The following is a 24,811-nucleotide window of genomic DNA, read 5'->3' on the forward strand; positions in this document are numbered from 1 at the left end:
CTAAGTCATGGTGAGATTTATAATTTGCCTCAATAGCACTTTTTACATGCTGCTGTCAGAATTTGATGTTGGCTATTAGACAGGAAGCTCAGCTCTGACTTTGTCTCTTAGGCAAAGATGCCGGCTGTGCAATATAGCTGGCATCTACCTCATGTGGAGCAGGCTCAATTCCTGTGCCGCCTACACACTTGCATACCCTTACCCAGGATGTATATTGCAGAAAGGGGTTAAAGGGTTGTCCCGCCCTAGGTTACAAGTCTACAGTCACTCTGTGACTGCAGACTTCTGAATCCTCAGTGCACAGTGATTCTCTGATGCATGTGGCAGGCACCTTGACCACAAGTATGTGATTTTCATACATGCAGTCACGTCCTGACTGGATGTGCGCAGCCTTCCTCAATGCAAGTGTATTGAACAGGCCAGACACTCTAGTCGGAATGTGTCCAAAAGTATGCAAATTTTAGCATTTTAAACAGGCTACATCATGGAATAATAGCTACAGAGTTGAATATAATATTCTTTTTATTTTTTGATTTGTCATTTTTATTGCTGAGATATTACTTTCTAAACTTTATATGGTAATTTTCACTAAGATCAAGGGAGCATTAGCAGAGATTCTTCTCTGGAGGAGTTCACATTTTCCCCTGCATGACATTGACAAATCATAAACAGTTGGTGTCATGCAGGGAATAAAAGAACTCCCCCAAGAAAAGGTCAGTACCAGCTTTCTCTTTGTTAGACATACTGACAGTCTTGCTTTCCTCGGTAATCTCATTACCAACATCTACTATGATTACAAGCTACTTCCCATCTCCCAACACTAACTGCTGTGAGATGAGAGCTGCAAAGGATGTTTCTTGTGCCACTTGACTCTTCTCTACTCAACCACTCCTTAAAGGGAATCTGTCACCTACTTTTTCGTATATAAGCTGCGGCCACCGCCTTTAGGGGCTTATCTACAGCATTCTGTAATGCTGTAGATAAGCCCACAATGTAACAAGAAAGATAAGAAAAACAAGTTGGATTATACTCACCTGAGGGGGGCGGACCGGTGCGGTCCGGTCCGATGGGTGTCACGGTCCAGGTCCGTCATCTCCCTTCTTCATGCGATGACATCTTCCTTGCTTCCTGTCGCGGCTCCTGCACAGGCGTACCTTATCTGCCCTGTTGAAGGCAGCGCAAAGTACTGCAGTGCGCAGGAGCTGGGCTTCTCGGACCTTTCCCGGTGCCTGCGCACTGCAGTACTTTGCTCTGCCCTCAACAGGGCAGATAAAGAACAACTGCGCAGAAGCAAGGCTGGAATTGAGCAGATGTTCTTTGCGAAGGATGTATGAATCAAGCCGCATACAAGGTTATCCTGGAAAAACAGTTGATTCCTTCTGCTCAGGAAATGTACCCGAACTCTGAGGACTGGGTCTTCCAGCAGGACAATGTGCCATGCCACACAGCTAGGTCAATCAAGGTGTGGATGAAGGAACACCACATCAAATTCCTACCATGGCCAGCCCAATCTCCAGACCTGAACCCCATTGAAAATCTGGAATGTAATCAAGAGGAAGATGGATAGTCACAAGCCATCAAGCAAAGAAGAACTGTTTAAATTTTTGTACCAGGAGTGGCATAAGGTCACCCAAAAGCAGTGTGAAAGACTAGTGGAAAGCATGCAAAGATGCATGAAAGCTGTGATTAAAAATCATGGTTATTCTACAAAATATTGATTTCTGAACTCTTCGCGAGTTGAAACATTAGTATTGTTGTTTCTAAATGATTATGAACTTGTTTTTTTTTTACATTATTTGAGGTCTCCAAGCAATGCATTTTTTTGGTATTTTGACCATTTTTCATTTTCAGAAAATAAATAGAAATTTTATTGCTTGGAGCTTTGGAGACATGTTGTCAGTAGTTTTTAGAATAAAAGAACTATTTACATTTTGCTCAAAAATATACCTATAAAGAGAAAATCTGACAAAATGAAAATTTTGCTATACGTATATTTGTATGTATGTATGTATATATAATAAATATATATATATATACAGTGGGGCAAAAAAGTATTTAGTCAGTCAGCAATAGTGCAAGTTCCACCACTTAAAAAGATGAGAGGCGTCTGTAATTTACATCATAGGTAGACCTCAACTATGGGAGACAAACTGAGAAAAAAAAAATACAGAAAATCACATTGTCTGTTTTTTTTTATCATTTTATTTGCATTTTATGGTGGAAAATAAGTATTTGGTCAGAAACAAAATTTCATCTCAATACTTTGTAATATATCCTTTGTTGGCAATGACAGAGGTCAAACGTTTTCTGTAAGTCTTCACAAGGTTGCCACACACTGTTGTTGGTATTTTGGCCCATTCCTCCATGCAGATCTCCTCTAGAGCAGTGATGTTTTTGGCTTTTCGCTTGGCAACACGGACTTTCAACTCCCTCCAAAGGTTTTCTATAGGGTTGAGATCTGGAGACTGGCTAGGCCACTCCAGGACCTTGAAATGCTTCTTACGAAGCCACTCCTTCGTTGCCCTGGCGGTGTGCTTTGGATCATTGTCATGTTGAAAGACCCAGCCACGTTTCAACTTCAATGCCCTTGCTGATGGAAGGAGGTTTGCACTCAAAATCTCACGATACATGGCCCCATTCATTCTTTCATGTACCCGGATCAGTCGTCCTGGCCCCTTTGCAGAGAAACAGCCCCAAAGCATGATGTTTCCACCACCATGCTTTACAGTAGGTATGGTGTTTAATGGATGCAACTCAGTATTCTTTTTCCTCCAAACACGACAAGTTGTGTTTCTACCAAACAGTTCCAGTTTGGTTTCATCAGACCATAGGACATTCTCCCAAAACTCCTCTGGATCATCCAAATGCTCTCTAGCAAACTTCAGACGGGCCCGGACATGTACTGGCTTAAGCAGTGGGACACGTCTGGCACTGCAGGATCTGAGTCCATGGTGGCGTAGTGTGTTACTTATGGTAGGCCTTGTTACATTGGTCCCAGCTCTCTGCAGTTCATTCACTAGGTCCCCCCGCGTGGTTCTGGGATTTTTGCTCACCGTTCTTGTGATCATTCTGACCCCACGGGGTGGGATTTTGCGTGGAGCCCCAGATCGAGGGAGATTATCAGTGGTCTTGTATGTCTTCCATTTTCTAATTATTGCTCCCACTGTTGATTTCTTCACTCCAAGCTGGTTGGCTATTGCAGATTCAGTCTTCCCAGCCTGGTGCAGGGCTACAATTTTGTTTCTGGTGTCCTTTGACAGCTCTTTGGTCTTCACCATAGTGGAGTTTGGAGTCAGACTGTTTGAGGGTGTGCACAGGTGTCTTTTTATACTGATAACAAGTTTAAACAGGTGCCATTACTACAGGTAATGAGTGGAGGAAAGAGGAGACTCTTAAAGAAGAAGTTACAGGTCTGTGAGAGCCAGAAATCTTGATTGTTTGTTTCTGACCAAATACTTATTTTCCACCAGAATATGCAAATAAAATGATAAAAAAACAGACAATGTGATTTTCTGTATTTTTTTTTCTCAGTTTGTCTCCCATAGTTGAGGTCTACCTATGATGTAAATTACAGACGCCTCTCATCTTTTTAAGTGGTGGAACTTGCACTATTGCTGACTGACTAAATACTTTTTTGCCCCACTGTATATATATATATACAGTGCAGACCAAAAGTTTGGACACACCTTCTCATTTAAAGATTTTTCCGTATTTTCATGACTATGAAAATTGTACATCAAAACTATGAATTAACACATGTGGGATTAAATACTTAACAAAAAAATGTGAAACAACTGAAATTATGTCTTATATTCTAGGTTCTTCAAAGTAGCCACCTTTTGCTTTGATGACTGCTTTGCACACTCTTGGCATTCTCTTGATGGGCTTCAAGAGGTAGTCACCGGGAATGGTTTTCATTTCACAGGTGTGCCCTGTCAGTGGGATTTCTTGCCTTATAAATAGGGTTGGGACCATCAGTTGTGTTGTGCAGAAGTCTGGTGGATACACAGCTGATAGTCCTACTGAATAGACTGTTAGAATTTGTATTATGGCAAGAAAAAAGCAGCTAAGTAAAGAAAAACGAGTGGCCATCATTACTTTAAGAAATAAAGGTCAGTCAGTCCAAAAAATTGGGAAAACTTTGAAAGTGTCCCCAAGTGCAGTGGCAAAAACCATCAAGCGCTACAAAGAAACTGGCTCACATGAGGCCTGCCCCAGGAAAGGAAGACCAAGAGTCACCTCTGCTCCTGAGGATAAGTTTATCCGAGTCACCAGCCTCAGAAATCGTATGTTAACAGCAGCTCAGATTAGAGACCAGGTCAATGCCACACAGAGTTCTAGCAGCAGACACATCTCTACAACAACTGTAAGGCCATGTGCACACGTTCAGGATTTTTAGCTTTTTTTCCGCGTTTTTTCGCTATAAAAACGTGATAAAAACGCGAAAAAAATGCTAACATATGCCTCCTATTATTTACAGTGTATTCCGCATTTTTTGTGCAAATGTTGCGATTTTTTCCGCGAAAAAATCGCATCGCGGAAAAAAAAGCAACATGTTCATTAAAAATGCGGAATTGCGAGGATTCCGCACACCTAGGAGTCCATTGATCTGCTTACTTCCCGCACGGGGCTGTGCACACCATGCGGGAAGTAAGCAGATTATGTGCAGTTGGTACCCAGGGTGGAGGAGAGGACACTCTCCTCCACGGACTGGGCACCATATAATTGGTAAAAAAAAAGAATTAAAATAAAAAATAGTCCTATACTCACCCTCGATGTCTTCCCGCCTCACCGCTGCATGCTGCCGCTTCGGTTCCTATAGCTGCTTTGCGGTGAAGGACCTGCCGATGACGTCACTGTCTTGTGATTGGTCCTGAGCGGTCATGTGACCGCTCACGTGACCGCTCACATGACCGCGACGTCATGGAAGGTCCTGCGCGCACACACCAGCTATAGGAAGAGGAACGGACGCCGCTGATGAGATGTCTGGGTGAGTATAACCATTTTTTTAATTATTTTTAAACATTCTATCTTTTACTATAGATGCTGCATAGGCTGCATCTATAGTAAAAAGTTGGTCACACTTGTCAAACAGTATGTTTGACAAGTGTGACCAACCTGTCAGTCAGTTTTCCAAGTGATGCTACAGATCGCTTGGAAAACTTTAGCATTCTGCAAGCTAATTACGCTTGCAGAATGCTAAAAAAAACGCGAAAAAAACGGAAAAAAAACGCAAAAAAAAAATGCGGATTTCTTGCAGAAAATTTCCGGTTTTCTTCAGGAAATTTCTGCAAAAAATCCGGACGTGTGCACATACCCTTAAGAGGAGACTTTGTGCAGCTGACCTTCATGGTAAAATAGCTGCTAGGAAACCACTGCTAAGGACAGGAAACAAGCAGAAGAGGCTTGTTTGGGCTAAAGAACACAAGGAATGGACATTAGACCAGTGGAAATCTGTGCTTTGGTCTGATGAGTCCAAATTTGAGATCTTGGGTTCCAACCACCGTGTCTTTGTGCGACGCAGAGGTGAATGGTGAATGGATGGATTCTACATGCCTGGTTCCCACCGTGAGGCATGGAGGAGGAGGTGTGATGGTGTGGGGGTGCTTTGCTGGTGAGACTGTTGGGGATTTATTCAAAATTGAAGGCATACTGAACCAGCATGGCTACCACAGCATCTTGCAGCGGCATGCTATTCCATCCGGTTTGCGTTTAGTTGGACCATCATTTATTTTTCAACAGGACAATGACCCTAAACACACCTCCAGGCTGTGTAAGGGCTATTTGACCAAGAAGGAGAGTGATGGGGTGCTACGCCAGATGACCTGGCCTCCACAGTCACCAGACCTGAACCCAATCGAGATGGTTTGGGGTGAGCTGGACCGCAGAGTGAAGGCAAAAGGGCCAACAAGTGCTAAGCATCTCTGGGAACTCCTTCAAGATTGTTGGAAGACCATTCCCGGAGACTACCTCTTGAAGCTCATCAAGAGAATGCCAAGAGTGTGCAAAGCAGTCATCAAAGCAAAAGGTGGCTACTTTGAAGAACCTAGAATATAAGACATTAATTTCAGTTGTTTCACACTTTTTTGTTAAGTATATAATTCCACATGTGTTAATTCATAGTTTTAATGCCTTCGGTGTTAATGTACAATTTTCATATATATATTGCCAAAAATACAATGTAAATGTGTCATCTTTAACTCTAACCCTTTTAGAGATCATTTCATCTTCAACTTGCTTAACTGATCACAAGCGGAAATTACAAGCTAATATCTCCACCATGGGGATGAGAAATTAAAAAAATGAAACTAGGTTTTATTCAGCTCTGTAGCCATTATTTCTTGATGTGACCAGTTATTCTAAAACTGGTGATAACTCTTTATTTAAGGATTTGGCTGTAACAATAAGTCGTGACTTGTATTGTTTAAGATTATTGTACTTGTTTTTAATTACTCAGAGTATTGCTGGCATGATATAGCAGTGGTCTCCTCAAGTTAAGTTTTCCCTTGTTCATCTACCCCCTTTGTCTCTAGTTTTATTTGGGACTGACTAGTGCTTACCCCATCCTCTCCCTAACCAAGTCCTATCGCTATGGTAAGGCAGGGATTAGGTTCCTGCTCAGCGATAGGTGCAGAACCTATATAGGGACGTTAGGGCGGATAGGGTGATTCTAGATCTGTCTACGGGTCTCCACTCCCCCTTTTCTAGTGCTTGGGCTCTCCCTTCCCTCTCCCCATTGTTATGCACTGACATCCTTCATCCAGCATGACAGTTATCCCACATCAATTATCTGTAAAGTGCTAGTGTTGAATTTCACATCACTATCACCAAAGGGTAAATTAAATTACACAGTGGCTGTTTAAGGCAGAATTGAACAGGTTCAGCAAAGTGACAGACATCCTTTGTAGCCTTTGATCAAGAGATGAGGATTTTGAGTGGGGCACCAGAACTCTGTTAACATAAATATCTAAATTAATAGGATGTGTCATTGGCATTGCAAGGTTGCCATGGGAACAGTCCTACTTAATTAGTAGCAGTGTTTTATCCTGCAGGATAGGGGGCCCCACAACCCCTTTAAAGTTAAACGTAGACTTGAGATAACGGTTATTCATTTCACAGCTATGCTGCCTAAAAATTCATAAACATGGACACCGATTCAGATTGTTCTTAGAGCCACTGATTTCAAAGAGACCAAAAGCATTGGATAGGTTAAATCCATCCTTTCAACAGGAGAAAGTACCACAACATTGTACAAAAATCTAGCATTTACATAATTTTCTTATCAGCAGCTTATAGAGATTTGTTCTGTTAGTGATCAGATGATTTTTAATGCAAATTGCTTCTTCAGAGAGAAAGAGGGCTTGAACTCTATAGTGTCACCTGTTGGAAGTAGCGATCCTACAAGTCACAATCAACCCTTTAACGAGTCGTGCAATATGACTTGGGATAAAAGCCAAATCAGTATCTCAATTCGCAGACACGGTGATTTTGGAATCTTTTTTTGTGTACATGGACATAACCATGGGAAAATAAATAGAATACGTGAACTTTCAAACATCTGTTCCTATGTTACACTGTCTGTAAAAAAATAAATAAATACAAATGATTGTTTAGCTAAAGGAAGGGCCAAGCAGATGAGTGTAGTGTCCTTTGTTTTTCCCATCTTTACCACAAAAATTACAAATTCACAGATAATTGAAGTAGTTGTTCTCCCTTCTCCGCCCAAACTTTATAGATTTTTCCATCTGTTTCGAACATAACTGCACTAAATTTACAGTTAAAAAAGGACCCCCTTTACAAAAATATCTCTGTTATACAATTATGGCTAGGCCTGCAATACGTTATTTCTGTTGTTGATAAAAACTACATTTCATGCAAAATAATGTAATTCTCATGTCAATCTGAAAGCAGGTAAATCAAGGATAAATATAACATTTCTCTTGTTACAGATAGGTATTCATAAAATTGATGCATTTACTAACTCCTTTTACAACTTGAAAATAATTTTTGCCATGTAACTCAAAGGCAAATCCAACCTTTAATAAAGACCCTCTTATATAGGCTGATTTCAGCAATTATTGAGTACTGATTGATTATATAAAAGCTGATCAAAACTTGTTTCTTAACCCATTCACATAAGCCCCCAAAAACTGTATGGGAAGAACGATCACGAATACGACTGATCTGTCCCGCGTCATGTTGTCGGCAGCACAGCCACCTGTTTACAAGGGGTAATTTGCTGGCGTGAACAATGATTTTTATGCTGGAATAAGTGATGCAGTCACCTGACAAAAGAGCGTTTTGCTCATTCTATAAGTGATTGGTGGCATGTTTATACAGAACGATAATTGGGAACAATTAAACACCAATTAATGAACACCAATTAAAGACTTTAAGAATGCTCCAAATAAGGCATTATTTCAATACTATGGATCAAACATCTGATGTGAATCTAGTTTGTGTCTGCTTCGTTTGGGGCAGATATTTATGAAGAATGAGATAAGAAGTCTATGGCTCTTTTCTTGGCGGGTACAACCAGCACTGATCTTTTGCTGCAAATATCTAGTGACTATGTATGGTAATCCTGTATGCCTTTTATCCATTGACCCAGCATATGTCATTTTCAGGAGACCCTCCACAGGCAGCTGCATGGCTAGGCCAATGTAGCCTTTATCTGTTAATAATGATTGTTGAGAAGATCATAATAAGCCTTGTTCTGCTCATCCCAGGATGGACAAAGGTAGGTGCTCGTGTATATCTGTAAAGACCGGATGGAATGCTGTACTTTTGAATACGTAGTTCAGATTGGCACACACTCTTGGTACAAATCTGTGTTTATTCATTCTGCACAATGAATAGGGAAACATATGCCATACTGGATTTCATCATAGCAATATGTAAGTAAGTAAGTAAATGACACTTGTCATCGGTAATCATTTCCGTTAATGGTGGTTTTACTTGCTGCTTTCCTATTGTGCCAGTAAATGTATGTATTTAAAGACCTTTATACCACCATTAATTTTAGCCTTTACATGTTCTCATAGACAACATTGCTTATTTTGTCTATGTTTCATGATAAAGTACTGTTTCTAGTGAATTGGATTAACTGCTGTGTAGGTAGCCGTTGTAATTCTGATAAAATGAATATGGGGATGTGAAGAAGCGTCAGTTCCTCCATATATATTAATTTGTCTTAATGGTTTCATTTTTTATGTATTCTATGCAAAGCAGAAATGGGTTTACCAACTGTAAAATAAAAATCAATAATCATAAAAGGATGTTCCAGGATGGGAAGAAAATTTACCAAAATCACACTGTGATGTGTGAGGCTGTGGCCTCTGATACAGCTAGGGGGCGCTGTTTGTTCTCCCCAGAATGTGCATGCAGACGGATGAAGTCCATAGGTGTGCATGAGAGTCATGGATTTCCGGTCCGGGTTTTCCATGTGGCTGAAGGCCACAGGTTTGTGTGTGTTTAAAAACCCTGCAGTAAGGGGTATGGGTGTGTCAGGGGTCGGGTCGTGTCAGGTGTGCGAGGTGCACGTCAGTGTCGGTCTGGTGTATGCTGGTCTGCAGAGTGCATGGAGGCACAGGCCAGCAGAGCCAGCACCCAGGGCAGCTGAATAGCCTGGCACCCGCAGCGTACACAGAGATGCAAGTCGTCCATGGTACTGGTCTCGGATGTGGACAGTCCTGTGCCCGGAGGTGGATGTCCTGTGCCCGAAGGAGTCGGATGTGGACAGTTCTGTGCCCGGAGGTGGATGTCCTGTGCCTGAAAGAGGACTAACATGTGCAACGATTGCAAACAGGTAGATATGGTGCCCGGCTGCTATCCGGAGGATATCCTGAACTGTGTACGGCTGTGTGAGTAAAGAGACTGTGATACAGCGATGCAGGACACCCATGAGAACTAGTCAGAGGAGGGCTGGCGTGTGTAGTGTTTGCAACATATGAGGCTGTGTGTATGGAGACGTATAGAGACTGTGAGATGGCGTGCGGTCGCCCAGGGAAACTGGACAAGGGAAGTCTGGCCTGTTTAGGGTCCGCAAATCTAAAGCCATGTGATATGTATGGCTTTGAACTGGTGTAAACTGGTCACTGATAATATCCACTGAAGTTATATGCATTTATGTGAATTGGACTTTAATGCTGTGAATAAACACATTAAAAGAGACTTTTGTGTTTGAATTTGTGGGTCACTGCTTCTTCACTGCGTACAATGCTACTGCAGCTTTACAGATGGCAGACTGCTGGATCATGGCATCGTGCGATACCCACACTGTCATGGTTCCCCGGTATTATCCTTGCAAGTGGGTAGTCACGTGACTGCAAGTATGCAGTTGGTATAATTGTGGTCACATGCCATCTACATTCTCCTGTGTTTTTCTCAGTAATACATAGAGAGAAGCCAAGAAGAATCTATTTTGGTATGTGACCGCAACAATGTAAATCGCATACTTACAGTGAGATGATGGCCACCCACACAAGGAATCGTGACAGTGTGAGCATCCCATAGTGCCACAATTCAAAAGAGTGACTGCGGACTTTTCTTCTCAGCCGGGAAAACTTCTTTAATTAACTTATCCATTAAAACGCCTCTGTCGGTAAGATCTTCCCACCACACTCCCCCCAAGCTGTCTATATACAGGTCCTTCTCAAAAAATTAGCATATAGTGTTAAATTTCATTATTTACCATAATGTAATGATTACAATTAAACTTTCATATATTATAGATTCATTATCCACCAACTGAAATTTGTCAGGTCTTTTATTGTTTTAACCCCTTCCCGACATTTGACGTACTATCCCGTCGAGGTGGGGTGGGCCCGTATGACCGCCGACGGGATAGTACGTCATCATCGATCAGCGGCGCTCACGGGGGGAGCGCGGCCGATCGCGGCCGGGTGTCAGCTGCATATCGCAGCTGACATCCGGCACTATGTGCCAGGAGCGGTCACGGACCGCCCCCGGCACATTAACCCCCGGCACACCGCGATCAAACATGATCGCAGTGTACCGGCGGTATAGGGAAGCATCGCGCAGGGAGGGGGCTCCCTGCGGGCTTCCCTGAGACCCCCGGAGCAACGCGATGTGATCGCGTTGCTCTGAGGGTCTCCTACCTCCCTCCTCGCCGCAGGTCCCGGATCCAAGATGGCCGCGGCATCCGGGTCCTGCAGGGAGGGAGGTGGCTTACCGAGTGTCTGCTCAGAGCAGACACTTGGAAAGCCTGCAGCCCTGCACAGCAGATCGTCGATCTGGCAGAGTGCTGTGCACACTGCCAGATCAATGATCTGTGATGTCCCCCCCTGGGACAAAGTAAAAAAGTAAAAAAAAAATTTTTCCACATGTGTAAAAAAAAATAAAAAAAAAATTCCTAAATAAATAATAATAAAAAAAATATATTATTCCCATAAATACATTTCTTTATCTAAATAAAAAAAACAAAACAATAAAAGTACACATATTTAGTATCGCCGCGTCCGTAACGACCCAACCTATAAAACTGCCCCACTAGTTAACCCCTTCAGTAAACACCGTAAGAAAAAAAAAAAAAAAACGAGGCAAAAAACAACGCTTTATTACCATACCGCCGAACAAAAAGTGGAATAACACACGATCAAAAAGACTGATATAAATATCCATGGTACCGCTGAAAACGTCATCTTGTCCCGCAAAAAAAAAGCCGCCATACAGCATCATCAGCAAAAAAATAAAAAAGTTATAGTCCTGAGAATAAAGCGATACCAAAATAATTATTTTTTCTATATTTTAGTTTTTATCGTATAAAAGCGCCAAAACATAAAAAAATGATATAAATGAGATATCGCTGTAATCGTACTGACCCGACGAATAAAACTGCTTTATCAATTTTACCAAACGCGGAACGGTATAAACGCCTCTCCCAAAAGAAATTCATGAATAGCAGGTTTTTGGTCATTCTGCCTCACAAAAATCGGAATAAAAAGCGATCAAAAATGGTCACGTGTCCGAAAATGTTACCAATAAAAACGTCAACTCGTCCCGCAAAAAACAAGACCTCACATGACTCTGTGGAGCAAAATGTGGAAAAATTATAGGTCTCAAAATGTGGAGACGCAAAAACTTTTTTGCTATAAAAAGCGTCGCTGGTTTCACACTTGCGTTTTTGTCTGCAGCGTTTTTTGCACAAAAAACCGCATGCGTTTTTTCCCTATATTTGACATTGAAAACGCATGCGGTTTTTTTGTACGCGTTTGGTCGCGTTTTCAAACGCATGCGGTTTTTTTCTGCATGCGTTCATTTTCAGAAATACAACCTGCAGTATTTTCTTGCGTTTTTAAGCACATGCGTTTGTTTGCGTTAAAAACGCATGCATTTTTATCGAAAAAAAACAGAAAACACACTGAAAAGCCACCCACCACCATCAAGGTGATAAAGGGATCCAAACCCTAACCCTAACTCTACCCCTAACCTCACCCCTAACCGTTTAATGAACATTTTCTGACAGTCATAGTGCCACGTATTTCAGTGCCACGTATTTCAGTGCCACGTATTTCAGTGCCACGTATTTCAGTGCCACGTATTTCTGTGCCACGTATTTCAGTGCCACGTATTTCAGTGCCACGTATTTCAGTGCCACGTATCACGTATTTCAGTGCCACATATTTTAGTACCACGTATTTCAGTGCCACGTATTTCAGTGCCACGTATTTCAGTGCCACGTATTTCAGTGCCACGTATTTCAGTGCCACGTATTTCAGTGCCACGTGTTTCAGTGCCACGTGTTTCAGTGCCACGTATTTAAGTGCCACGTATCACATATTTCAGTGCCACGTATTTCAGTGCCACGTATTTCAGTGCCACGTATTTCAGTGCCACGTATTTCAGTGCCACGTATTTCAGTGCCACGTATTTCAGTGCCACGTATCACATATTTATATTATATTCAGTGCCACGTATCACATATTTAAGTGCCACGTATTTCAGTGCCACATATTTCAGTGCCACGTATCACGTGTTTCAGTGCCACGTGTTTCAGTGCCACGTATTTCAGTGCCACGTATTTCAGTGCCACATATTTCAGTGCCACGTATTTCAGTGCCACGTATTTTAGGGCCACGTATTTCAGTGCCACGTGTTTCAGTGCCACGTATTTCAGTGCCACGTATTTCAGTGCCACGTATCACGTATTTCAGTGCCACGTGTTTCAGTGCCACGTATTTAAGTGCCACGTATCACGTATTTCAGTGCCACGTATTTCAGTGCCACGTATTTCAGTGCCACGTATTTCAGTGCCACGTATTTCAGTGCCACGTATTTCAGTGCCACGTATTTTAGTGACACGTATTTTAGTGACACGTATTTCAGTCACGTTTAGGGTTAGGGTGAGGGGTAGGGTTAGGGTTAGGGCTAGGGTTGGAGGTAAAGTTAGGGTTAGGGTTTGGATTACATTTACGTTTGGATTAGGGTTGGGATTAGAATTATGGGTGTGTCAGGGCTAGGGGTGTGGTTAGGGTTACCGTTGGGATTAGGGTTAGGGGTGTGTTTGGGTTAGGGTTTCAGGTAGAATTGGGGAGTTTCCACTGTCCAGGCACATCAGGGGCTCTCCAAGCGCGACATGGCGTCCAATCTCAATTCCAGCCAATTCTGCGTTGAAAAAGTAAAACAGTGCTCCTTCCCTTCCGAGCTCTCCCGTGCGCCCAAAAAGGGGTTTACCCCAACATATGTGTTATCAGCGTACTCGGGACAAATTGAACAACAACTTCTGGGGTCCAAGTTCTCTTGTTATCCTTAGGAAAATAAAAATTTGGGGGGCTAAAAATCATTTTTGTGGGAAAAAAAAGATGTTTTATTTTCACGGCTCTGCGTTATAAACTGTAGTGAAACACTTGGGGGTTCAAAGTTCTCACAACACATCTAGATAAGTTCCTTGGGAGGTCTAGTTTCCAATATGGGGTCACTTGTGGGGGGTTTGTACTGTTTGGGTACATCAGGGGCTCTGCAAATGCAACGTGACGCCTGCAGACCAATCCATTTAAGGCTGCATTCCAAATGGCGCTCCTTCCCTTCCGAGCTCTGTCATGCACCCAAACAGTGGTTCCCCCCCACATATGGGGTATCAGCGTACTCAGGACAAATTGGACAACAACTTTTGGGGTCTAATTTATCCTGTTACCCTTGTAAAAATACAAAACTGGGGGCTAAAAAATCATTTTTGTGAAAAAAAAAAAGAATTTTTATTTTCACGGCTTTGCGCTATAAACTTTAGTGAAACACTTGGGGGTTCAAAGTTCTCAAAACACATCTAGATAAGTTCCTTGGGAGGTCTAGTTTCCAATATGGGGTCACTTGTGGGGGGTTTGTACTGTTTGGGTACATCAGGGGCTCTGCAAATGCAACGTGACGGCTGCTGACCAATCCATTTAAGTCTGCATTCCAAATGGCGCTCCTTCCCTTCCGAGCTCTGTCATGCGCCCAAACAGTGGTTCCCCCCCACATATGGGGTATCAGCGTACTCAGGACAAATTGGAAAACAAATTTTGGGGTCCAATTTATTCTGTTACCCTTGTAAAAATACAAAGCTGGGTGCTAAAAAAATCATTTTTGAGAAAAAAAATAAAAATTATTTTCACGGCTCTGCGTTATAATCTGTAGTGAAACACTTGGGGGTTCAAAGCTCTCAAAACACATCTAGATAAGATCCTTAGGGGGTCTACTTTCCAAAATGGTGTCACTTGTAGGGAGTTTCAATGTTTAGGCACATCAGTGGCTCTCCAAACGCAACATGGCGTCCCATCTCAATTCCAGTCAATTTTGCATTGAAAAGTCAAATGGCGCTCCTTCCCTTCCAAGCTCTGCCATGCGCCCAAACAATGGTTTACACCCACATATGGGGTATCAGCGTACTCAGGACAAATTGGCCAACATTTTTTGGGGTCCAATTTCTTCTCTTACCCTTGGGAAAATAAAAAATTGGGGGCGAAAAGATCATTTTTGTGAAAAAATATGATTTTTTATTTTTACGGCTCTGCATTATAAACTTCTGTGAAGCACTTGGTGGGTCAAAGTGCTCACCACACATCTAGATAAGTTCCTTAGGGGGTCTACTTTCCAAAATGGTGTCACTTGTAGGGAGTTTCAATGTTTAGGCACATCAGGGGCTCTCCAAACGCAACATGGCGTCCCATCTCAATTCCAGTCAATTTTGCATTGAAAAGTCAAATGGCGCTCCTTCCCTTCCAAGCTCTGCCATGCGCCCAAACAATGGTTTACACCCACATATGGGGTATCAGCGTACTCAGGACAAATTGCACAACATTTTTTGGGGTCCAATTTCTTCTCTTACCCTTGGGAAAATAAAAAATTGGGGGCGAAAAGATCATTTTTGTGAAAAAATATGATTTTTTATTTTTACGGCTCTGCATTATAAACTTCTGTGAAGCACTTGGTGGGTCAAAGTGCTCACCACACATCTAGATAAGTTCCTTAGGGGGTCTACTTTCCAAAATGGTGTCACTTGTAGGGAGTTTCAATGTTTAGGCACATCAGGGGCTCTCCAAACGCAACATGGCGTCCCATCTCAATTCCAGTCAATTTTGCATTGAAAAGTCAAATGGCGCTCCTTCCCTTCCAAGCTCTGCCATGCGCCCAAACAATGGTTTACACCCACATATGGGGTATCATCGTACTCAGGACAAATTGGCCAACATTTTTTGGGGTCCAATTTCTTCTCTTACCCTTGGGAAAATAAAAAATTGGGGGCGAAAAGATCATTTTTGTGAAAAAATATGATTTTTTATTTTTACGGCTCTGCATTATAAACTTCTGTGAAGCACTTGGTGGGTCAAAGTGCTCACCACACATCTAGATAAGTTCCTTAGGGGGTCTACTTTCCAAAATGGTGTCACTTGTAGGGAGTTTCAATGTTTAGGCACATCAGGGGCTCTCCAAACGCAACATGGCGTCCCATCTCAATTCCAGTCAATTTTGCATTGAAAAGTCAAATGGCGCTCCTTCCCTTCCAAGCTCTGCCATGCGCCCAAACAATGGTTTACACCCACATATGGGGTATCATCGTACTCAGGACAAATTGCACAACATTTTTTGGGGTCCAATTTCTTCTCTTACCCTTGGGAAAATAAAAAATTGGGGGCGAAAAGATCATTTTTGTGAAACAATATGATTTTTTATTTTTACGGCTCTGCATTATAAACTTCTGTGAAGCACTTGGTGGGTCAAAGTGCTCACCACACATCAAGATAAGTTCCTTAGGGGGTCTACTTTCCAAAATGGTGTCACTTGTAGGGGGTTTCAGTGTTTAGGCACATCAGGGGCTCTCCAAACGCAACATGGCGTCCCATCTCAATTCCAGTCAATTTTGCATTGAAAAGTCAAATGGCGCTCCTTTCCTTCCGAGCTCTGCCATACGCCCAAACAGTGGTTTACCCCCACATATGGGGTATCAGCGTACTCAGGACAAATTGTACAACAACTTTGGGGGTCCATTTTCTCCTGTTACCCTTGGTAAAATAAAACAAATTGGAGCTGAAATAAATTTTGTGTGAAAAAAAGTTAAATGTTCATTTTTATTTAAACATTCCAAAAATTCCTGTGAAACACCTGAAGGGTTAATAAACTTCTTGAATGTGGTTTTGAGCACCTTGAGGGGTGCAGTTTTTAGAATGGTGTCACACTTGGGTATTTTCTATCATATAGACCCCTCAAAATGACTTCAAATGAGATGTGGTCCCTAAAAAAAAATGGTGTTGTAAAAATGAGAAATTGCTGGTCAACTTTTAACCCTTATAACTCCGTCACAAAAAAAAATTTTGGTTCCAAAATTGTACTGATGTAAAGTAGACATGTGGGAAATGTTACTTATTAAGTATTTTGCGTGACATATGTCTGTGATTTAAGGGCATAAAAATTCAAAGTTGGAAAATTGCAAAATTTTCAAAATTTTCGCCAAATTTCCATTTTTTTCACAAATAAACGCAAGTTATATCGAATAAATTTTACCACTAACATGAAGTACAATATGTCACGAGAAAACAATGTCAGAATCGCCAAGATCCGTCAAAGCGTTCCAGAGTTATAGCCTCATAAAGGGACAGTGGTCAGAATTGTAAAAATTGGCCCGGTCATTAACGTGCAAACCACCCTTGGGGGTGAAGGGGTTAATACTGATGATTTTGGCATACAACTCCTGATAACCCAAAAAACCTGTCTCAATAAATTAGCATATCAAGAAAAGGTTCTCTAAATGACCTATTACCCTAATCTTCTGAATCAACTAATTAACTCTAAACACATGCAAAAGATACCTGAGGCTTTTAAAAACTCCCTGCCTGGTTCATTACTCAAAACCCCCATCATGGGTAAGACTAGCGACCTGACAGATGTCAAGAAGGCCATCATTGACACCCTCAAGCAAGAGGGTAAGACCCAGAAAGAAATTTCTCAACAAATAGGCTGTTCCCAGAGTGCTGTATCAAGGCACCTCAATGGTAAGTCTGTTGGAAGGAAACAATGTGGCAGAAAACGCTGTACAACGAGAAGAGGTGACCGGACCCTGAGGAAGATTGTGGAGAAGGACCGATTCCAGACCTTGGGGAACCTGAGGAAGCAGTGGACTGAGTCTGGTGTGGAAACATCCAGAGCCACCGTGCACAGGCGTGTTCAGGAAATGGGCTACAGAGAAGCAGCACTGGACTGTTGCTAAGTGGTCCCAAGTACTTTTTTCTGATGAAAGCAAATTTTGCATGTCATTCGGAAATCAAGGTGCCAGAGTCTGGAGGAAGACTGGGGAGAAGGAAATGCCAAAATGCCTGAAGTCCAGTGTCAAGTACCCACAGTCAGTGATGGTGTGGGGTGCCATGTCAGCTGCTGGTGTTGGTCCACTGTGTTTCATCAAGGGCAGGGTCAATGCAGCTAGCTATCAGGAGATTTTGGAGCACTTCATGCTTCCATCGGCTGAAATGCTTTATGGAGATGAAGATTTCATTTTTCAGCACGACCTGGCACCTGCTCACAGTGCCAAAACCACTGGTAAATGGTTTACTGACCATGGTATTACTGTGCTCAATTGGCCTGCCAACTCTCCTGACCTGAACCCCATAGAGAATCTGTGGGATATTGTGAAGAGAAAGTTGAGAGACGCAAGACCCAACACTCTGGATGAGCTTAAGGCCGCTATTGAAGCATCCTGGGCCTCCATAACATCTCAGCAGTGTCACAGGCTGATTGCCTCCATGCCACGCCGCATTGAAGCAGTCATTTCTGCCAAAGGATTCCCGACCAAGTATTGAGTGCATAACTGAACATTATTATTTGATGGTTTTTTTGTTTGGTATTAAAAAACACTTTTATTTGATTGGTCGGGTGAAATATGCTAATTTATTGAGACAGGTTTTTTGGGTTATCAGGAGTTGTATGCCAAAATCATCAGTATTAAAACAATAAAAGACCTGACAAATTTCAGTTGGTGGATAATGAATCTATAATATATGAAAGTTTAATTGTAATCATTACATTATGGTAAATAATGAAATTTAACACTATGCTAATTTTTTGAGAAGGACCTGTAGGCATGTAGGTAATAGGAAACTGAATAAAACGATGCCTTCATATCTGTGATACGATGTCTTTTTCCACTTAAAGTAAGCTCCGGAGGCAGATCTCATGCAGATCAGTGTCCAACCCATATTTCTTAACAGCTCACTTACATTTCTTTGCCAGATAAATAAGTTAATCAAAGTATGCTGGAGAACATGTAAATATCTAAAATACAACATTTTGTCATAAAATTCTACTCTTTGACACTTGATAGTGCAATGACGTCTGGGTTGTCTGACCTGAATCTAACGCCTTTAAGACAAGGCATACATAATTTAAGGCAGGCTAGATGTCTGCAATGGAGTAATAAAATGAAGGGGGCTCAGCACTTTCTTCATCTCATCCTCTTTGCTACTGTAGTGCAGCGGTATTCACACTGTGCAGTAATGAGGCAGTGACCCAGCAAAGTTCAAAGCAAAACGTGTTTTAATGTCCAAGTCACAGAAATACACAGCACACGATATCCTCCAGGTCACAGCCGGAAAACATATCCTCCAGATTGCAGCCTATAAACACGCTAGTCCACCTCCGAGACCAGTTACCGTGGGGGACTGCACCGCCGTGTAGGCTGTAGGTGCCAGGCTTTTCAGCCCCCTTGGCCTTTTGGCTCCACTTGGCTCTCTGTTGCCTCACACAGGTGGAGCTCTGCAGAGCTTTCTGCTCTGCACACTTGCAAAAACCAAACTGACCCAGAAACACCAAACCCTCTGCTTCAGGGGTTTTTACATGGAACCTGAGGCCATTTGCCACATGGAAAACCCGGCCGCGAAGGAATTGGACTGCCCTACTACTATCCTGTAGTTCATTTCCAGAAATAAAAGCCCAGCAGGTTTCTTAAATCTACCTTGGACAAATAGCTTGCCCAAGACCAACACTTTTATTTTGCATTGCACTCATTGCTACGCCTGTGACTGCAATGCACTCCCACGGCCTCAATACGCCTTCGTGCGCATTCTGGTGGAATACATAGCGACCCTCGCATGTGACACCTGTCACTGCCTCACAGTACTTATAACCAGTGTAGAATCTGGTCTTCCAGTACAGAGTGGAACAAAGGGTGGAGAATTGGATGAAGGGTCAAGAAAAGGGTGTGAAGTGAGAGAACTTTTTTCATTGATTTTACAACCTGGTCCAGGTTGACTTTAATCCTAAAAAGGTTTCAACACAAATGATCACAGGAGTAATCACCATGTCAGGTAATTGTTAAGAGCTATCATTATGTGGATTAATGTACCATTTATATGAAACCTTCAGTCAAAATTTAGGTGATGTTTTACCTGTATAAACAGAAATAATGAAAGATGAATATTACACGAATTTTTACTTGTAAGCCACTTTAGCCCATACAGACTAGAATCTATAACAGATGTCTCTGTTATGTGTGTGACCCTGCTTGTCTGCCGGTAATGTCTCTCCCGCTCTCCATTCGACTGTTTAATATGTTATTGTATCTTTGCTTTAACGTTTCAGTAACTATGTGTGAACTCTGGCTGGGAAACCTCTAAAGTGACAAGCCTGTTTGTACAATGTATATCCCCTTGCTTTGTATTTTTCTGTGAGCAGCTTCAGGAAATTCTGCTGGACTACATTCCAGATCCCAAGTTGGAGCTCGTCCTGGTTATGCTGGTGGTGCCTTTTATAGTCAATGTGAGTACAGCTCTTGTGAAGCCAACCGAATATCCTTTTTTAGCATATTATGTCTGTTTTTCTTTTCTTGCTATGGGAAACGCAATGGCTGACATCATTGAGGATTTTACCATAGAAATTATGTAAACGTACACTTTTATGTTAGAATCATGACAAAACATTAATTACTAAATGACTTTCAATATATCTGCAAAATGAGGCAGATTTGAGATCCTCAAAATACATCACCATATTAGTGGCCCATGTAAAAGTATTGTTTCCTAATTATTTTTTTCTTTTCAGGCTATAATGTTTTGGGTGGTAGAGAGTTTAATAATGCGAAAATACAAAGGATTAAAAGTGGAGAATGGTCTTCGCAATTGTGAAGGTGCAGATGGATTACCATCAGTAGTTGATGAAGAAACGCAAGTAAGACCCCACTTCATTTTGACACTTCACTCCTTACATTATAATTAATATACATTCCATACTTAACAGTTGAATTGGAGAACATTAGTGTCAAGGATAGCACCAAAGGGGGTCACGCAAATCGCACCACCGCCACAAGTTGTCAAAGATAGCTGCCGGGGAGAGTCATCTAGATCCCATTGCTGCCATCGGTTTGTCAAGTGAACTCAACTCTGCTGCCTCCAATCGTGAGGACAATTATACAATTGAGTGACGAGAGATGGAAGAGGCTGCTGCTGATTCCACTACTAGGCCAATTATTGGGGAACTCAGTGAGCGTATGGTATATACACCTCGGATTCCAATGCATGGAATATAAATATACATACTCCAGTACGGTCACTGCCAACTCCACAAGAACAAAAATAGCTACTAGCCGCCACCACCAATCATTTATACAGGCCAATTGGACACTCGTCATAGGTAGTGTATGGCTTCAGGGGTGCCATTTACAAAGCAAGAGGAGCAAAGCTATTACATTTTATATATTTAATGCTGAAAGGTTGGCAGTGTTAATAAAAAATATACAAAGATGATAAAAAATTGGAACAAAACAATACATTATATACAGTTACATAGGATGAAAAGGAATAACGAAAATAATTACTAAATCTGATGTAATGGAAATCGCTCAGAGCTTAGTAGTGGGAAGCATTTTGATTGGGAAAATTGACCACCCTCACAGCGAATTATGACTTCCAGAATGAACAAAGGCAGAGATACGAACTTTAGTTTTTATTAGCTCAATGTTATGCACGCATACCCCCTTTTGATGAGCTCATGTGGGGCTGATGGGGTGTGCTAGGTCTTTCAGAATTTTTTGAGATCCCCAACTTAAAGGATATGTTCTCCCCTGGAGGTCCCAGGGGGTAAATATTGTTGTCTTGTTTCTTATTGCGATTTTATCTGTCTATAGAGATGAAACATGGCCTAGATGGCACCTATAAAAATGCCTAAACAGGTCTCAGCCTTGTTGTCGTCTTCTCAAAGCATTTATCTGCAGTGAATACCTAGACACTGCAGGAGGTTCCTAATTTAATGGAGGTTGAAGTTATATCTCTCTCTACTTCCCTTGTTTTAATCAGTTTCTCTCTGACCTAGGTATGATTAGTTTCTCTCAGCCACAATTAATCCCATATGTTCACTGTGAGGGTGATACAGATGCTTCTCACAAAATTAGAATATCATCAAAAAGTTAATTTATTTCAGTTCTTCAATACTAGTGATGAGCGAATATACTCGTTACTCGAGATTTCCCAAGCATGCTCGGGTGTTTTTATTGCCGCAGCTGAATGATTTACATCTGTTAGCCAGCATAAGTACATTTGGGGATTCCCTAGCAACCAGGCAACCCTCACATGTACTTATGCTGGCTAACAGATGTAAATCATTCAGCTGCGGCAATAAAAACTAAATTTCCGAGCACTAAAAAAATACTCAGAGGACACCCGAGCGTGCTCGGGAAATCTCGTGTAACGAGTATATTCGCTCATCACTATTCAATACAAAAAGGGAAACTCGTATATTATATTGAGTCATTACAAACAGAGTGATCTATTTCAAGTGTTTATTTCTGTTAATGTTGATAATTGTGGCTTACAGCCATAATTGTTGAGAAAATGCCATTCAAAAATTTTGGGGAGATTCACAAGGAGTAGACTGCTTCTGGAGTCATTGCTTCAAGAGCCTCCACACACAGATGTATCCAGGACATGGGCTACATATGTCACATTCCTTGCATCAAGCCACTCATGACCAATAGACAATGCCAGAAGCATCTTACCTGTTTCAAGGAGAAAAAGAACTAGACTGTTGCTTGGTGGTCCAAGGTGTTGTTTTCAGATGAAAGTAAATTTTGCATTTCATTTGAAAATCAAGATACCAGAGTCTGGAGGAAGAGTAGAGAAACACACAGTCCAAGCCACTTGAGGTCTGGTGTGAAGTTTCCACAATCAGTGATAGTTTGGGTAGCCATGTGATCTGCTGGTGTAGGTCAACTGTTTTATCAAGACCAAAGTCAGCACAGTCATCTACCAGGAACTTTTAGAGCACTTCATGCTTCCCTCTGCTGACAAGCTTTTTGGAGATGGAAATTTAATAATTCAGTTCTCCAGCAGGACTTGGCAGCTATCCACACTGCCAAAAGTACCAACACCTGGTTTTAAACAACAGTATCACTGTGCTTGATTGGCGAGCAAACTCGCCTAACCTTAACCCATAGAGAATCTAGGGGTATTGTCAAGAGGACGATGAGACCCAATAATGCAGATGAGCTGAAGGCTGCTATCAAAGCAACCTGGGCTTCCATAACACCTCATCAGTGCCACAGGCTGATCGCGTCCATGCCATGCCGCTTTGATGCAGTAATTGATGCAAAAGGAGCCCCAACCAAGTATTGAGTGCATTTACTGAACATACATTTCAGTATGCCAACATTTCGGATTTTAAAATCATTCTTCAACTAGTATTATGATGTTTTCTAATTTACTGAGATAACGACTTTTGAGTTTTCATTGACTGTAAGCCACAATCATCGACATTAACAGAAATAAACACTTGAAATAGATCACTCTGTTTGTAATGATTCTATATAATATGAGTTTCACTTTTTGTATTGAAGAACTGAATTAAATTAACTTTTTGATGATATTCTAATTTTGTAAAAAGCGTCTGTATGTCCTCTTTCTGGATATCACTTTTGGATTTTAATTTTTCTCTATGACAATTAGGGTTTTATCATATAAATGATACCTGAACCCAGTGACCACTAAGATAGGTATTTTCCAGTAGGTAAGACTAGACCCACATCATCATGGCCATTCACACAGGCAGTCTATTGCCTTGGTACAAATCCACAATAAAAAAAGTAGAAGCTGACAGCATTCCAGCTGAGTAATCGTCATTATGTAAGTGATAATGTGCTAACCTAAAATGAAGTGACTCGAGAATGTCCTTTGTTTAAACCGAAACATCAGTTTCACTGGTATTTGGCCAACTGAAGATTTCTTAGTCATGAAACCTTAAAATGCAGTGCCATAAGGAACTCCCACAAAACAATCACATTTTATTTAAGACATATTTAAAGTCCAAATACAGAGCTCTAGTTAGGAACTCAAAAAGGCCTTGAAGTCCACAAATGACAACATTGGTGGATGATCGCAGAATCATTTCCATGGTGAAGAAAAAATCCCTTCATAACATCCACCCAAGTGAAGAACAGTCTCTAAGAAATACATGTTCAATGTCTAAGTCTACCATAAAGAGAAGACGTCATGAGAGCAAATACAGAGACTTCACCACAAGTTGCAAACCATTAATCAGCCTTGAAAATAGAAAAGCCAGATTAGACTTTGCCAGAAAAAAACATCTATAGAAGCCAGCCCAGATATGGAAAAGCATTATTTGGACAGATTAAATGGATCTTCCGGTACCAGAATAATGGGAAGAAGAAAGTATGGGAAAGTTTTGGAATGGCTCATGATCCAAAGTATACCACATCCTCTTTAAAAACATGATGGGGGCAGTGGGTTAGCATAGACATGCACATAGACATGCATGGCTTCCACTGGCAATGGGTTGCTAGGGCTTATTAATAATGTGACTGAAGCCAGATGAATTCTGAAGTGAACAGGGCTATATTCTGTGCTCAGATTCAACTAAACGCTGCAAGGGTGTTTGGACGGCGCTTCACAGTACAGATAAACAATGATCCAAAACATACTGTGAAAGCAACCCAGGGGTTTTTTAAGGCAAAAACTTGGAATATTTGGCATTACACATTCTTAAGACAGGCAGACACACCCACAAACAAGCCCTCCTTCACACAAGTATGACTGAAAGCCAGCTGCGTCTGGAAGCGATAAAGTTGACTTTCTCCCATGAGCCACGCTTTCTGTATAGCACCCAAGCACCTTTTTAGCTGTATTGGTCACAGATTTAATGCCATATCTTTAGATTAATAACATTATCCAACTTGACAGGTTACCTTTTAATTGGTCGCTGTAGTTTCAACAATCTTGGCATAAATCAATAGTGCAACCAGATCTAAGAGAATTTATAATATATTTTACAAGAGGAATATGCCTATTTTTCCACGTATAAGTCTATTTTTTTCATGCTCGTG

General features: G+C 41.5%; 2 protein-coding genes across 2 annotated transcripts in view; both read left to right on the forward strand.

The window, feature by feature from the left end:
• The window catches only part of LOC143774996 (store-operated calcium entry regulator STIMATE-like), a 109,816-nt gene that overhangs the window by 50,394 nt on the left and 34,611 nt on the right, over window positions 1-24,811 (forward strand). Inside the window, exons 5-7 of the mRNA XM_077262811.1 lie at window positions 8,628-8,740; window positions 20,158-20,241; window positions 20,524-20,649. Coding sequence (XP_077118926.1) covers window positions 8,628-8,740; window positions 20,158-20,241; window positions 20,524-20,649 — 323 coding nt within the window. The remainder of the gene's footprint in view (window positions 1-8,627; window positions 8,741-20,157; window positions 20,242-20,523; window positions 20,650-24,811) is intronic.
• The window catches only part of LOC143773418 (uncharacterized), a 31,232-nt gene continuing 30,245 nt past the window's right edge, over window positions 23,825-24,811 (forward strand). Inside the window, exon 1 of the mRNA XM_077260874.1 lies at window positions 23,825-24,025. Coding sequence (XP_077116989.1) covers window positions 23,825-24,025 — 201 coding nt within the window. The remainder of the gene's footprint in view (window positions 24,026-24,811) is intronic.

The sequence above is a fragment of the Ranitomeya variabilis genome, chromosome 5 (assembly GCF_051348905.1).
Source record: "Ranitomeya variabilis isolate aRanVar5 chromosome 5, aRanVar5.hap1, whole genome shotgun sequence".
In the NCBI taxonomy this organism is placed as follows: domain Eukaryota; kingdom Metazoa; phylum Chordata; class Amphibia; order Anura; family Dendrobatidae; genus Ranitomeya; species Ranitomeya variabilis.